Raw genomic sequence first — 13966 nt, 5'->3', positions numbered from 1 at the left:
AAAAAAAAAAAAAAAAAATCCCCAGAAAGACATCTCACAATCTAGGGCATGCTGACAACATCCATGCCTGATTCATTCTGGGTAGTATTTGCAAAAATTACTGACTCAATCTTAGATTAAATTTTATTGCATTTTCTATAATTATGTTTGCATAATATTTAGATATAATAAAGTATCTTGTAAGTAAAAATTTTTTCTTCATGAAAAAGCCTCAATAATTTGTAACAATTGCCTCAGAGTACTTTTATGAAGAAATTTCATTTTATTATTTTCAAGTGTGCTCTCCTAGTTTCATCTGACCTCAATGCCTAAGCTTATTCTTTTTTTTTTGAGTCAGAGTTTCACTCTGTCGCCCAGGCTGGAGTGCAATTGCACGCTCCCAGCCACCGTAGCCTCGACCTGCTGGGCTCAGGTGATCCTTCTGCCTCAGCCTTCCAAGTAGCTGGAACTACAGGCTCGCGCTACCAAGCCCAGCTAATTTTTTTATTTTAATTGTAGAGACGAGGTCTCACCATGTTGCCTAGGCTGGTCTCCGAAACTCACTGGCTCAGGCAGTCCTCTCACCTTGGCCTCCCAAAGTGCTGAGATTATAGGCTGGAGCCACCATACCCAGCCACCTAAGCATATTCTTATAAAATCTTAGGACTAAAGAGGATTTACCTTTCTGCCTTAAACAAACTAAAAAAAAAAATGGATGAAAGAAATATTTTTAAAAACTAGTTTTTGGGCATTGGATAACAGATAGCACAGAACAGTAATCCCTGGAAGGGGAAGCAAATGAAGAGAATACATACATATATATATAATACACACACACACACACACACACGTATATATTATATATACGCATATATAATATATAATATATATGCGTATATATATATATATAAAATGTGTGTATATATAAAATGTGTGTGTGTATATATATACACACACACACACACACATTTTTTTTTTTTTGAGTAGGGTGTCTCACTCTTGAGCATGCTGGAGTGCAGTGACTACTATAACCTCGACCCGCTGGGCTCAGGTGCTCCTTCTGCCTCAGCCTTCTAAGTAGCTAGAACCACAGGCAAGCGCTACCACGCCTAGCTAATTTTTGTATTTGTTGTAGAGACAAGGTTTCACTAAGTTGCCCAGGTTGGTCTCGAATCCCTGGGCTGAGGCAATCCTCCGCCTCCCACAGTGCTGGAATTACAGGTGTGCACCAGAGAATGCTCTAATTGCCCTGCTTATGGGAGAGAACTTTCATCTGCCTCCCTGGGTTGAAGGAATGAAGCTGGGAGTTCAGGGAGGTCTTGTGGCTAGAGTTCCTAAGGCAGGGCCAGAGAGGAGAAAGCTCGACATAGAGTGCTTTCAAGATCTGTAGGGGATCTCCTTCAGGTGTAGCTGGCTACTGAGTCATGCACGCATGTGAGGGCACTACTTGAAGCCAGGGAAAATGATACCTGAAAGGTGCAGGCAGAACAATCCCTGAAGTTTGTAAGGGGCTGGGAGGAGTTTATGTTCTCACCAGCCAGAAGGAAACAACGTTTTTATATGTTGGACAGCAGGAGTTCTTAGAAGGATCTTGCCTTGGTAGTGGTAGAAGCTGGGAGTAGTTGCTCAAGCCTGTAATCCCAGCACTTTGAGAGGCCAAGGCGAGAGGATTGCCTTTAGTCCGGGGGTTCAAGACCAGCCTAGGTAACTTGGTAAGGCCTCGTCTCTACAATAAATTAAAAAAAAAAAAATAGCTGGGCGTGGTGGCATGAGCCTGTAGTTCTAGCTACCTTGAAGACTGAGGTGGAAGGATTGGCTGAGCAACAGAGTGAGACTCTGACTCAAAAAAAAAAAAAAAAGCATGTGGTAGTGGTAGAAAATTAGAAATGAAGAGTCCTCCAGTCCTGCCTCATAAAGCTTAAAAGCAAACCTCAAAAGGACCAAAGTATTTCCAGGAAATTTAACTGCATCACAGAACTTAGCTGTTTCAAAGCTCAAGAGTATTTAGAATAATGCAAGAATATGCAGTACCTGGCCAAGTACAATTCACACCGTCTGGCACACAATTAACATTTACCAGGCAGCAGACTACATGTCCTTCTTCACGGCGCTGTATGGTGAGAGTGACCTAGTCTAGCCTTCCTGCTGGTGGCCACCCTCACCCACACCTGCCGATCCCCACCTGGAAGGTTCCAAGCCAGGCCATGTGGCGTCCAGCCTCCCTGCCCGCCAAGTGATGGTTGAGAACATTTTTTTCTGCAAAAAAAGGAAAAGTTACATTTAAAAAGTTGAAAACCAAAAAACTACATATTTTATTATAGAAAAAGTATTTTTTTCCTCCACCAGACTTATATGGAAAGAGGAAGAATTAAATATTTGCACCGAGATGCCTTGATTTGTCGTGACATAGGAAACTGAGCATGAAGTTCTACTCCAGCCTTTGTACTGATTTTTTTTCTTTCTATTTATTCTTTTTTTTTTTTTTGAGTTGGAATCTCACTCTGTCCCCCAGACTGGAGTGCAGTGGCTGCTCCCGGCCACCGCAGCCTCGACCTGCTGGGCTCCGGTGATCCTTCCGCCTCAGCCTTCCGAGTAGCCGGAATTACAGGCATGCGCTACCATGCCCGGCTGATTTTTTGATTTATTGTAGAGATGAGGTCTCGCTGCCCAGGCGGGTCTCAAACCCGCAGGCTCGGGCAGTCCACTCACCTCAGCCTCCCAAAGGTACGGGATTACAGACTGAGCCACCGAGCCTGGCTCCTTCTATTTATTCAATCTGCTGTATTCATTTCTCCAATATCATGTCCACCTTGGTGTGGGAGTAGGTAGGGAGCTCTTTCGTTAAAAGGCTCATAGGTGCATGTGTGTTTGCTAGCTCACTTGTCCATGTGAATATTTTATGATATCAAAGAAACCATTTAAAAAAATAAATAAATAATACAATTTACCAGGCAGGTCGGATGTAGTGGATCAGGCCTGTAATCCCAACACTTTGGGAGACTGAGGCAGGAGGATTGTTTGAGCCCAGGGGTTTGTGACCAACCTGGGCACCGTTTTAAGATCTCATGTCTACAAAAAATAAAGAAATTAGCCAGGCATGGTGGCATGCACCTGTAGTCCTTGCTACTTAGGCAGAAGGATTGTCTGAGCCCAGGAGGTGGAGGTTGCAGTGAGCCATGATCACATGATCATGCATGCCACTGTGTTCCTGCTTGGGCAACAGAGTGAAACCCTGGCTCAAAGAAAAAATAAAGTACCAGGTATGCAAAGACGCAAGACACTAAAATCCTTGATAAAGAGAAACATCAATCAATTGAAATTGACCCAGAACAGATGATAGAACTAGTGTTCAGAGATTTTTTTTTTTTTTTTTTTGAGTCAGACTCTGTCACCCATGACCACTGCAACCTCAACCTGCTGGGCGCAGGTAATTCTTCCACTTCAGCCTTCCAAGTAGCTGAAACTACAGGCGTGTGCCACCATGCCCAGCTAATTTTTTGATGTGTTGTAGATACGAGATCTCACCATGTTGTTCAGGCTGATCTTGAACCCCTGAGCTCAGGCAATCCTCTCACCTCTGCCTCCTAACGTGCTGGGATTACAGGCGTGAGCCACTATGTCTAACCAGAGATGTTTTTATTACTGTGTTTCACATTTTTAAGAAGGTAGAAGATAACATGAGCGTGTTAATGTAAGACATCAAAAATAACAAAACAAAACCAAATCGAACTTTTAAAGATGAAATAAAAATCTGAGATGAAAATACATTGGATGCTGAGCCCGCAGGTTCGAGACCTGCCTGGGCAACTTGGCGAGACCTCATCTCTACAATAAAAATAAAAAAATCAGCCGGGCGTGGTAGCGCATGCCTGTAGTTCCAGCTACTTGGAAGGCTGAGGCGGAAGGATCGCAGAGCCCAGCAGGTCGAGGCTGCGGTGGCAGGGAGCGGCCACTGCACTCCAGTCTGGGCGACATAGTGAGTCCGACTCAAAAAAAAAAAGAAAGAAAATACATTGGATGACATTAAGAGATTAGACACCGCAGAAAAGATTCATGAATTTAAAAATACAGCAGGCTGGGCATGGTGGCTCATGCCTATAATCCCAGCACTTTGGGAGGCCAAGGTGAGAGGATTGCCTGATCCCAAAGGTTTGAGACCAGCCTGGGCAAGTTGGTGAGACCTCATCTCTACAATAAATCAAAAAACTAGCTAAGCGTCATGGTGTGTGCCTGTAGTTCCAGCTACTTGAAAGGCCACGGTGGCTGAGAGCTTGCCGTTGCCCTCCAGCCTGGGCGACAGACTAAGACTCCTACTCAAAAAAAAAAAAAAATACGGCAATAGTAAATATTTTCAGTGAAATGTACACAGAAAAAAGACTGAGAAAAATAGAGCATCTCACAGCTGTGAGTGGCCTAAAAATTATATAATTGGAGTTCCCAAAGCATATGAGAGACAAGGACAGAAAAATAATTTGGATAAATAATGGCAAAACTTTCCAGATTTGCTAAAAATCTTAGCATTAAAGGGATCTAGAAAGCTATTTGACGTACCCATCTAACATTGAGATTCTTTTAAAACATCCTTGCCATGCTGTTCAACTTATACTTTCATAACCTCGATGATGAGGAACTCTGTACTTCCTACTATTAAACTGAAATCTACCTTTACTACCCATAACTTTCACTCACTGATACCAGTTGTTGTGCCTGTGATCCTTTGGGAGAGTCTATCTATTTCTGAGTTACAGCTCTACAGGTGTTTGAAGGTGATTCTCATGCTCCACAGGGTCTTCTCTTCTTCATAGTAAATTTTTGTAATTCCTTCAGCCGTTTCTCACGAAGTGTGGTTTTGAGTCTCCATGATCTCCATCTTGAATTCAGACAAACCTGAAAATGATATTCATACTCTAAACAGCAACTGTTTGCATTCTATCTCATTCTACCTAGTAGACTTCTAGTGAAGTACTGAGTTTTTCGTGGCTACACCACACTAAGTGGTTTGAGCTGACAGCCCGTGTACCACTGGTCAGTCACAACATCACCACCTGCCCCTTATCTGGTTGTCCTCCTGGATCCCAAATGCAGAATCCTACATTTGGACCCATTAATGAATTGTTTCCTTATTTTTTACTCATCTTGACATTTTTTGGTCGTCTGGCTCTTTCAGTGAGAATATTTTCCATCCTTTTCTGTTTCTAGCATCTTTTTTCTTTTTTTTTAAATTGTCACTGGGCATTTTATTTTAAAAAGTTGGTACTCATGTACACAAACGAATATGAACTTAAGATTTATCATACATTTACTTCATTTTTTAACTTGGCCTTCTAGTTTAAAAGTTGACTTTTTTTCTTTTGAAATTCTTTGATACCGCCTGGGAATCTGTCGGATTAACATTCATATCTCCATTCCTCCTCTTCTAAAACTCTGACATCTTCATATAGTCTTTCCCTTTATCCCTGAGTCCTACCAGCATCCTGAGTGAATTCAACGTTCACATGAATAAGCCATTCATTCCTCCAGTGCCCCACTCCAATGTCTTAGGCCTCACCCCAGTTACCTTTTCTGCCCCACCTCTGCCACACACTCCCATGGTTATTTTGGGGGCTTTTTCATCGCATATAAACACTGACATATCTCATCCACCTCCAGCTCTTCAGTTGTCCACAACCCCAGTCATTCTAGCATGCTTTGCCGCTATGACTACTTAGGAGGTTTCTTCGACCATTTGGGCCTTCCAGTCAGATGAAACTCTGGTCTTGTACTTTTTTTTCAATCCATCACCACATTCCTGCCTTTACTTCCCTCCTTGTGTAGCTTTGTTGTCAGGCCCAACATTTTAGTATCTCTCTTACCAGTCACCTGAATTCCTTTGACCCTCCCAAATGGTAGAACCCCACCCTGGAGGAAACCAGTTGCACATTGCCTGTGCCAATAGCTGATCACCTTTGGAAATGTCACACATGAGGGCATATTGGTTCTTACTAGGAAATTATGACTATCAACTACAACTAGATCCTTAGCACTATCTTGTTTTTGTTTGGTCATCTCACTTTCCATCTCTGCAATCCATATTAAACCTTTTTCGCTCTTTTCAAACCACTGTCCCTTCCTTACCACCTTATGCCATCACTTTCAGCAGCTGGCCTTGCCTCTTCTTTGAGTTTATCCTCTTGGTGCTTGTTAGGCATTTTGGATGTGTAGATGTATGTTTTCTATCAAATTTGGGGACTTTTCAGCTATTCTTTCTTAAAATACTTTCTGTCCTTATCTCTCCTCACTTCTGAGTATCCCATTATTTCTGTGTTGGTATACTTGATGGTGCTCTCCAGGTCCAGGTTCCTACATCTGTATTAATTTTTCTTCTTTTCTTTTTCCATTCCTCAGACGAAATAATCTCAATTGTCCTATCTTTTTTCTTTTCTTTCTTGAGTCTCATTCCATCACCCAGGCTGGAGTACAGTGGCACGCTCTCGGCCACTGCAGCCTCGACCTGCTGGGCTTAGGTGATCCTTTCACCTCAGCCTTCCAAGTAGCTGGAACTACAGACGCATGCCACTGTGCCCAGCTAGTTTTTTTGTGATTTATTGTAGAGACAAGGTCTCACCAAGTTGCCCAGGCTGGTCTTAAACCCCTGGGCTCAGGCAGTCCTCTCGTCTCAGCCTCCCAAAGTGCTGGGATTGCAGGCTGATCCACCATGCCCAGCCTGTATTCTTTGTTAAGTACAGCTACAAAAGTCTCTGTTCCATTAGCTTAGTAATCAGTATTTATTGGACAGAGATTTCCTCAAATGCCTGAATCCCAGACACCTCCCATTCTTTGCCATGGACTGTCTGTGCATTTTGGGGAACACTTTCAACACTCAGTGAGGCAATTTACAATTTGGTTTTAACCTTCATTTCCTGTTTGTGCACAGCCTCAAGTTCAGCCAGAGATAAGAGTGCTGAGGCTTTCCCTGGTCTTTCTTGAGCATGGGTAGTCTTATGCCTGCATATGGCCTTCTAGTTTCCCAGGAACTTGTCAGATATTTTCTTTTTTTTAGTTGTAACTGGACATTTTATTTTAAAAAGTTAGTGCTCATATACACAGACGAATATGAACTTAAGATTTATCATACATTTACTTCATTTTTTAACTTGGCCTTCTAGTAAATCTTTAGCTTCATTGATTTTGACTGCTATAAGGAGATCCTCTTCTGTCTGAATGATTTAGGAGCATAATTCATCCGTGAGCATCTCTTATTTTTCCTTTATCGGCAATAGCGCTTACACCTAGTATTAATGCTGCTTTCCGTGTTGTCATTTTGGGTTCAGACCTGCCTCTCTAATTGCTACCACTGAAGGCAGATGTTGGTAGATTTTGAAAAACTTGTTTTACTTGAGGCCTCATATGCTTCATGGCTTGCAAAACACATTGACCTGCAAATCCTGCAGCGGCAGTGGTGAGTCCAACTGCTACCACTATACTGGCCTCTACAATAGTGAAAAAGATGATTCCCTCCCTTTGAAAACTTCTTTCATCCCCAGGCAAATGAAGTCACATTAAAATTCAATCAAGAGCAGTAGAAGTAAGGTTTCATGCCTCCACCAGGAGCATGGCTCATACCAGTGCATAGATCATGGCCAGCATCTACTCTCCTTTACCAGACAGTGATGCAGCAACCAACAGCAGATACAGAGCCCAACACAGGTGCCCACCAATTTTCAAAACCCCTATACAGACATTTCATTCTCCAGCCTTTCCTGCTAAACTTTTCGATTAGTCTATTGTTTGCCCCCACTGTTATCCCTTGCCTCGGACAGCAGCAACTAAAACATTTACCTGTACAAATTTTCAACAAACATCCCTCAGAGATTAACTTTAGCACTGGGCAGGTTTGAATCAGGTGAAATAAAGATAGCCTTTCAAGTGGCATCTTCTAGGGATCCACCCGACAGATAGTCTATCTGTGAAATAATAATTGTTATTCAGAATGAGACTTTGAAAGATTTCAACTCATTCTTTCCCCTGGAGTTCTGGAAATATTGGACTGTAATTTTTCAAGTTTGTTGCTAAATTGGAATCAAGGGGATGGTATTAAGGCAAGTTACAACACTGCAATGCTTGCTGTTCTTACCAAATTTGGCCATCTTTCTTGAATAAGTGCTCCCTAAGTTATTGCAAGGCTTTGGTTAATTTCCAGAATTCTGAAGAAGATTGATTCTGACAATATTTGCCAGCTTCTGACATTTCTCTTTTTACTATGAATGGGACATACTTTCTTGTCTCTTTGTATGCTACGTAATTTTTTGTTGTTGTTGAGAATTGCACATTTTGAATGCTGTAATATGATGACTCTGGATATCAGATTCTTTTTCCTCTCCAGTTGTTGTTCTTGCTTGTTAGGCTATAGCTGTCCATTTATTGAGCAACCTTTCCAAACTAGTTTTACAAAGACTAGATTACCTGACAGAGATTTCCATAAATGCCTTGACCTAATTTTTAAAAGTTGACTTTTTTTCTTTTGAAATTCTTTGATAGGTACCGCCTGGGAATCTACCTCATCCCAAAAGGCCTCTGTGCCAGCCCCTTAGTGGAACCTCCAGGTCGATCAAAACACTTTTGAGTTTTGGAGGACAAGGTTCTTATTGCCCAGCCTGGTATCAGTAAGTCACACCAGGAATGATGGCAGCCATTCCCTATAGCTGCCTGCCATGGGGCTGGGTGATGGGAAAAGGTAGCTGCTATTCAAAATGCCAAAATCCACCCTTGTTTACCAGACCCTATTTTCATCCCCTTATCATTACAAGCTTTTGACTAAACTCCAGGGTTCTGAAATACCGGATTCTGGCATTGCTTGCCAGTTTAGTAGTTGCTCTGGTGAAGAGACTGACTCTTAAGCTTCCTATTCTACCACCTTCCATGTCACCTGAATGGAGGCTTCTCATTCAGGTGACATTCTGGCTTGGGTCTCATTCTTTTGTAGGAGAAAATTTTTTTCTAGAAAGCTTTCAGATGTTATTTTTGACCTTGTGTGTGCTTAGGCGTAGGGGAGTCTTTTTTCTTCTGTTGTGCTTACCACTTTGTAGACTTTCAGTCTGCAGCATTGGACTTTTCTTTAGCTCTAGAAAATTTACCTTTCATACCTTTTCTCTGTTCTTTCCTTTTGGAATTCTTTTTTAGATAAATGATAGAACGTATGGATTAACCTGATACATCTCTTTTCTCTCTCTTCTTCTATTTCTTTGTGTTTTGGGATATTTCCTCAACTTTATCTTCCAGGTTGAAATGTAGTCTTTAGCTGGGTTCATTTGTTATCCAGTTTTTAAATAAATGTTTTATTTTAGTGTACATAGTTTTCATTCCCAGTCACTTTTCCCCCAATTACTCCTTTTCCTTAACTATTTGTTGTTAGCTTATGAGTGTCTCTGAGAATAGTAATTATAACTAAAAATTTTTTTCTCTTATGTTCTTTGCATTCTTTCTGTTTCCTATTCTGTCAGTGGGCTTATTTTGGTCTTTCCCTTTTTATGCTGTTGGTTTTCCTCAGCATCTGGTGAACATTGATTTAATGTTTATATTACTGAATGAATACAAACACCACGTTGTTGTGGTGATTAGTAAAGATAGTGTACATGTTAGGTAACTTTGCAGCCTTGTGGGTCTGGTCTAAAGAGGTCACTCCTCTGAGTGAGAGTGCCTTGTAGGCTCTGTCTAAATTGATGACACCTGTTGACCATCAGGCTTCCCTGCAGGGTGCATGGGAGGGAGCCGAAAGTCATTTATCTTGGGAAGGACACTGTGACCTGTTTCATGCATTGAATTCATCCTGGCTGGATCCATTGTATGGGTCTTGTTACCTCAGCCTCTGCTCTGCTATGTTCCTCACCCCCTCTGCAGAACCTCCCAGGCAGGTCTCCCGTCCTAAGTGAACAAAGTTCGGGCTCTCCCTAAGAAAGCAAATGCTTCCTATATGAACACTGACCTTCAATTCCATTTTTGAGGAAGACGACTCCCATACACAGGGCTGAAATCTGCTTCATGTTCTTCCCGGTCCCCACATTATATGCCCAGAAACAGAGCTTAAAGAATCACCCTCAATAGCGGCAGCCTAGGCCATGTTCCTTTTAGCCTAAATTCTATATAATAATACATTTTGAATCAGTAAGGTTTCATTATGCGCTTTGTCAAAAAGAAGTGTACTGTGTGACTGAATTGACTGATCAGTTTTTTCAGGTTTGTCAGACCATTAATTGGTATTCCACTTAAGCATGATTTTTAGATCATTGATTACTTTCTTTTCCTCCAACAGAGATGTCGTTTCTCTTGTGAGCCAAGTGATGCCTATTTTTGCTCCCTTTCATATATTTGATGCCCTTGCAGTGAGTATTTAGAGCGATATTACATAGCAAAATCCATTTTGGGTCTCTAACTTTTTCATTAAAAATTAAGTGCCTGTGATTTTGTCGTTGTAAAGAGAGAGCTGTTGCTTTAAGCAGTCTGAGCCATTTGAGGGAGGATGCCACTACCTCCTCTAACTTTGTCTCGGCCTCCTTCAACTTTGGTGCCTAAACACCCTGTGTAGTGTCCAGCCAAGTGGAGAGGTGACCTGTGCCTGACTTCTCCAAGGCAGGCCATGCTCTTTGCATTAACTCTGACCGCTAGAAAGTCCCTCTCTACGCTTGTCTTTTGTGAATTCACAGGTATGTAAAGATCCTTTGCTGTACCCCAAAATCATCCCTTCGTGCTTGCTCACAGTTTGAACAATTATTCCTCAGACCATCATTTCTAGGCCTGTTTGTCACCTTGATGTGATGATACTGTAAATAAGGAGGCTGCAATTGCATTAATATTTTTCAGTCATGACGTTAGACTAACTTCTCCTGAGATACCATCAATGAAACCTCCACATTTTAAAAAAATGTATGCTTTGCACTGGGCTTGGTGGCTCAGCTTGTAATCTCAGCACTTTGGGAGGCCGAGGCGAGTAGATTGCCTAAGCCTGTGGGTTCGAGACCAGCCCAGGCAACTTGGTGAGACCTCCTCTCTACAATAAATAAAAAAATTAGAGGCCAGGTGCAGTGACTCATGTCTATAATCCCAGCACTTTGGGAGACTGAGGTGAGAGGATTGCCTGAGCCCACAGGTTCTAGACCAACCTGGGCAACTTGGCGAGACCTCATCTCTACAGTAAATCAAGAAATTAGCTGGGCATGGTGACATGTGCCTGTAGTTCCAGCTACTTGGAAGGCTGAGGCAGAAGGATTGCTGGAGCCTAGCAAGTTGAGGCTGTGGTGGCCAAGAGCGTGCCATTGCCCTCCAGCCTGGGTGGCAGAGTGGGACTCCAACTCAAAAAGAAAGATTAAAAAAAATAAAAATAAAAAATTAGCTGGGTGTGGTAGCACATGCCTGTAGTTCTGGCTTCTTGGAAGGCTGAGACGGAAGGATCACCGGAGCCCAGTGAGTCGATGCTGTGGTGGTCATGTGTGTGCCACTGTACTCCAACCTGGGCGACGGTGAAATTCTGACTCAAAAAAAAAATTTATGCTTTGACAAAATATCTTTAACTAATCAAAATGAATAGTCAGAGATTTAAATAATGTTATCCCACAGGTTTCTGATGGAAGCCAGTGACTTTTTATTGTTGTTAATATAACTTGATTTTTATATGTTTATTATTTGTTTGAGACAGGGTCTCACTCTGTCACCCAGGTGGGGCACAGTGGCACCATCATGGCTCACCACAGCCTCAACCTCCTGGGTTCGGGTAATCTTTTCCCTCAGTCTCCTGAGCAGCTGGGATTACAGACATGCACCACTATGTCCAGCTTTTTTTTTTACTTTTTGTAGAGAGGGAGTCTTGGAGTCTCGGTATGTTGCCTAGGCCGGTCTCAAACTCCTAGGCTCAAGCGGTCCTCCCACTTCAGCCTTCCAAAGTACTGGGATTATAGGTGTGAGCCACGGTGCCTGTCCCGTTACTGACATAACTTTAGAAACAAAATGTTTTTTGTCATCTCTTACGTGATGTCTATGCCTGTTTTGAGATAGAGTTATTTGAACATAACCAAACTTGTGCAATATTAATGTAGTATTCTGAACTTGATATAATGATAGCTACATGACTGCAATGTTGGTTTTGGTTTTCTTCTTCTTAGGGCACCTGTGGTGGAGTCCTGAGAGGTACAGGAAAACAAAAGATTGGTGCTATCTTGAATGCCATTGGTTACTATGTTTTGGGTTTTCCCATTGGGGTATCTCTGATGTTTGCTGCTAAACTTGGGATAATAGGTATGTTTTTGATTCCTCAGTGACTTGCCTCAAATCTCATTTTTCATAGTAAGATAAATTGCTTGAAATACAAAGCAGTCAACTGGAATGTTGCCCCTGTGGAACAGAAAAGATTATTATCTCTTCCAATATTTATTCAATGCCTCCTCTGTACACATACATTGGAAATGCAGTAATGAACAAAGTAAACATGGTCCTACACTGAGGAAGAGACCCAGATTAAATAATTAATCATACAGTTAGTCAATTACTGTTGGTTAAGAACTGCAAAAGAGAAGAACAGGGTTCTGTAAGGGCCTATGAGAAATTGTAGGGTACATCTGACCTGCTAATTTCATTTTCCTGCATAATGCCTTTAGTAATACAATAAATTATAGTGGTAATAGTGGAAATTTCTTGTCTTATTCATAAGTGATAATGCTCCCAATATTTCTCTGTATTGAATGCTGTATTTTAGGCTGAAATGAACACATACATAAATATGTATGTGAGTGCATATGTTTTTTGAAATCATGTTCAGGAAATATACATGGTGTATTGATTATTTGTAACAAAAATGGTAGAATATTTTGTCAAATGTCTTTCTAGTGCCATTAGAAGTGGTCTTATAATTTTTCTCTTGGGATCTATTATGAAGATAAATGTTACTAATTTGTCTCTTCATATTGAACTATCCTGATTATATGTTATTCTTTTGCTGAGCTGCTAAATTCTTTTTTGTTAATATTGCATTAATATTTATAAGTAAGATTGATTCATTTTATTTTTTTGTGTATCTTTGTTAGGTTTTGATGTTAATGATATTAACACTATATTCACTTCATAAAGACAATTATCTGTTTTATGAAGGTTTGATGGAATTCTTTTATGACACTTTTATGACCTGGCATTTTGAAGTTTATCCTTCTTAAAGCTTTCTCAGTTTCTTCTCTGAAAAGTAGTCTGTTTAGACTTTGCTTTATTATGTCAATAGGAGTAAATTATATTTTTTCAGAAAATCATTTTGTTGAGGTTCTAAATGTAAAGATTTGTGCTAAACAATTCATTATATGCTTTTGGGATAAGTTGTTATGTATGGTTTTGCATATATATATCTACATCTACATTTTCTGAAGATTTCTTCTAGCAACATTTAATTTGTTTTCTTTCTTTTTTTTTTTTAAGCAGGATTTATTGAGAGGACAGAAAAGTTCCCACAGTGGGAGGGGACCCAAGGGGGGTGCCCTTGTTTTCTGTTTTTGAAAGTCTAAGTGAAAAAGTGGATGAATGCAGTGATATGTATTTGAATAGCTCCTTTTGTTCTATAGCCAACCAGTACATTTTTACCATGTAAAACATTCTGATTCTGTCCCAATTACTTTGTAAGATATTAATTTTGCAGCTTTCTTATGTCCACACAAATACACAGGAGCTTAGTTTGTTTTTTGGTTTTTTGATTCGGAGTCTCACTCTGTTACCATGGCTGGAGTGCAGTGGCACGCTGCAACCTCAACTTCCTAGGCTCAGGTGATCCTTTTTGCCTCAACCTCCCAGAGTGCTGGGATTACAGGCAGGAGGGTCTTAGCTTCTTTTTTTTTGTTTGTTTGTTTTTGAGTTGGAGTCTCACTGTGTCACCCAGACTGGAGTGCAGTGGCCGCTCCTGGCCACCGCAGCCTCGACGCGCGGGGCTCCAGCGATCCTTCCGCCTCAGCCTTCCAAGTAGCTGGAACTACAGGCACGCACT

At 41.2% G+C, this 13966-nt stretch overlaps 1 protein-coding gene and 1 pseudogene across 1 annotated transcript in view; one reads left to right on the top strand and one right to left on the bottom strand.

The window, feature by feature from the left end:
• LOC103273103 (multidrug and toxin extrusion protein 2-like) overlaps nucleotides 1-13966 on the top strand; it is a 46093-nt gene that overhangs the window by 26342 nt on the left and 5785 nt on the right. Inside the window, exons 12-13 of the mRNA XM_021718806.1 lie at nucleotides 10268-10337; nucleotides 12111-12243. Of these exons, the coding sequence (XP_021574481.1) occupies nucleotides 10268-10337; nucleotides 12111-12243 (203 nt within the window). The remainder of the gene's footprint in view (nucleotides 1-10267; nucleotides 10338-12110; nucleotides 12244-13966) is intronic.
• LOC103273097 lies at nucleotides 7101-7440 on the bottom strand (annotated as a pseudogene).

The sequence above is a fragment of the Carlito syrichta genome, unplaced genomic scaffold, assembly GCF_000164805.1.
Source record: "Carlito syrichta isolate Samal-C Ts95f unplaced genomic scaffold, Tarsius_syrichta-2.0.1 Scaffold313533, whole genome shotgun sequence".
Lineage (NCBI taxonomy): Eukaryota > Metazoa > Chordata > Mammalia > Primates > Tarsiidae > Carlito > Carlito syrichta.
The sequence above is the reverse complement of the archived record's forward strand: the minus strand, read 5'-3'. Positions and strand labels throughout refer to the sequence as shown.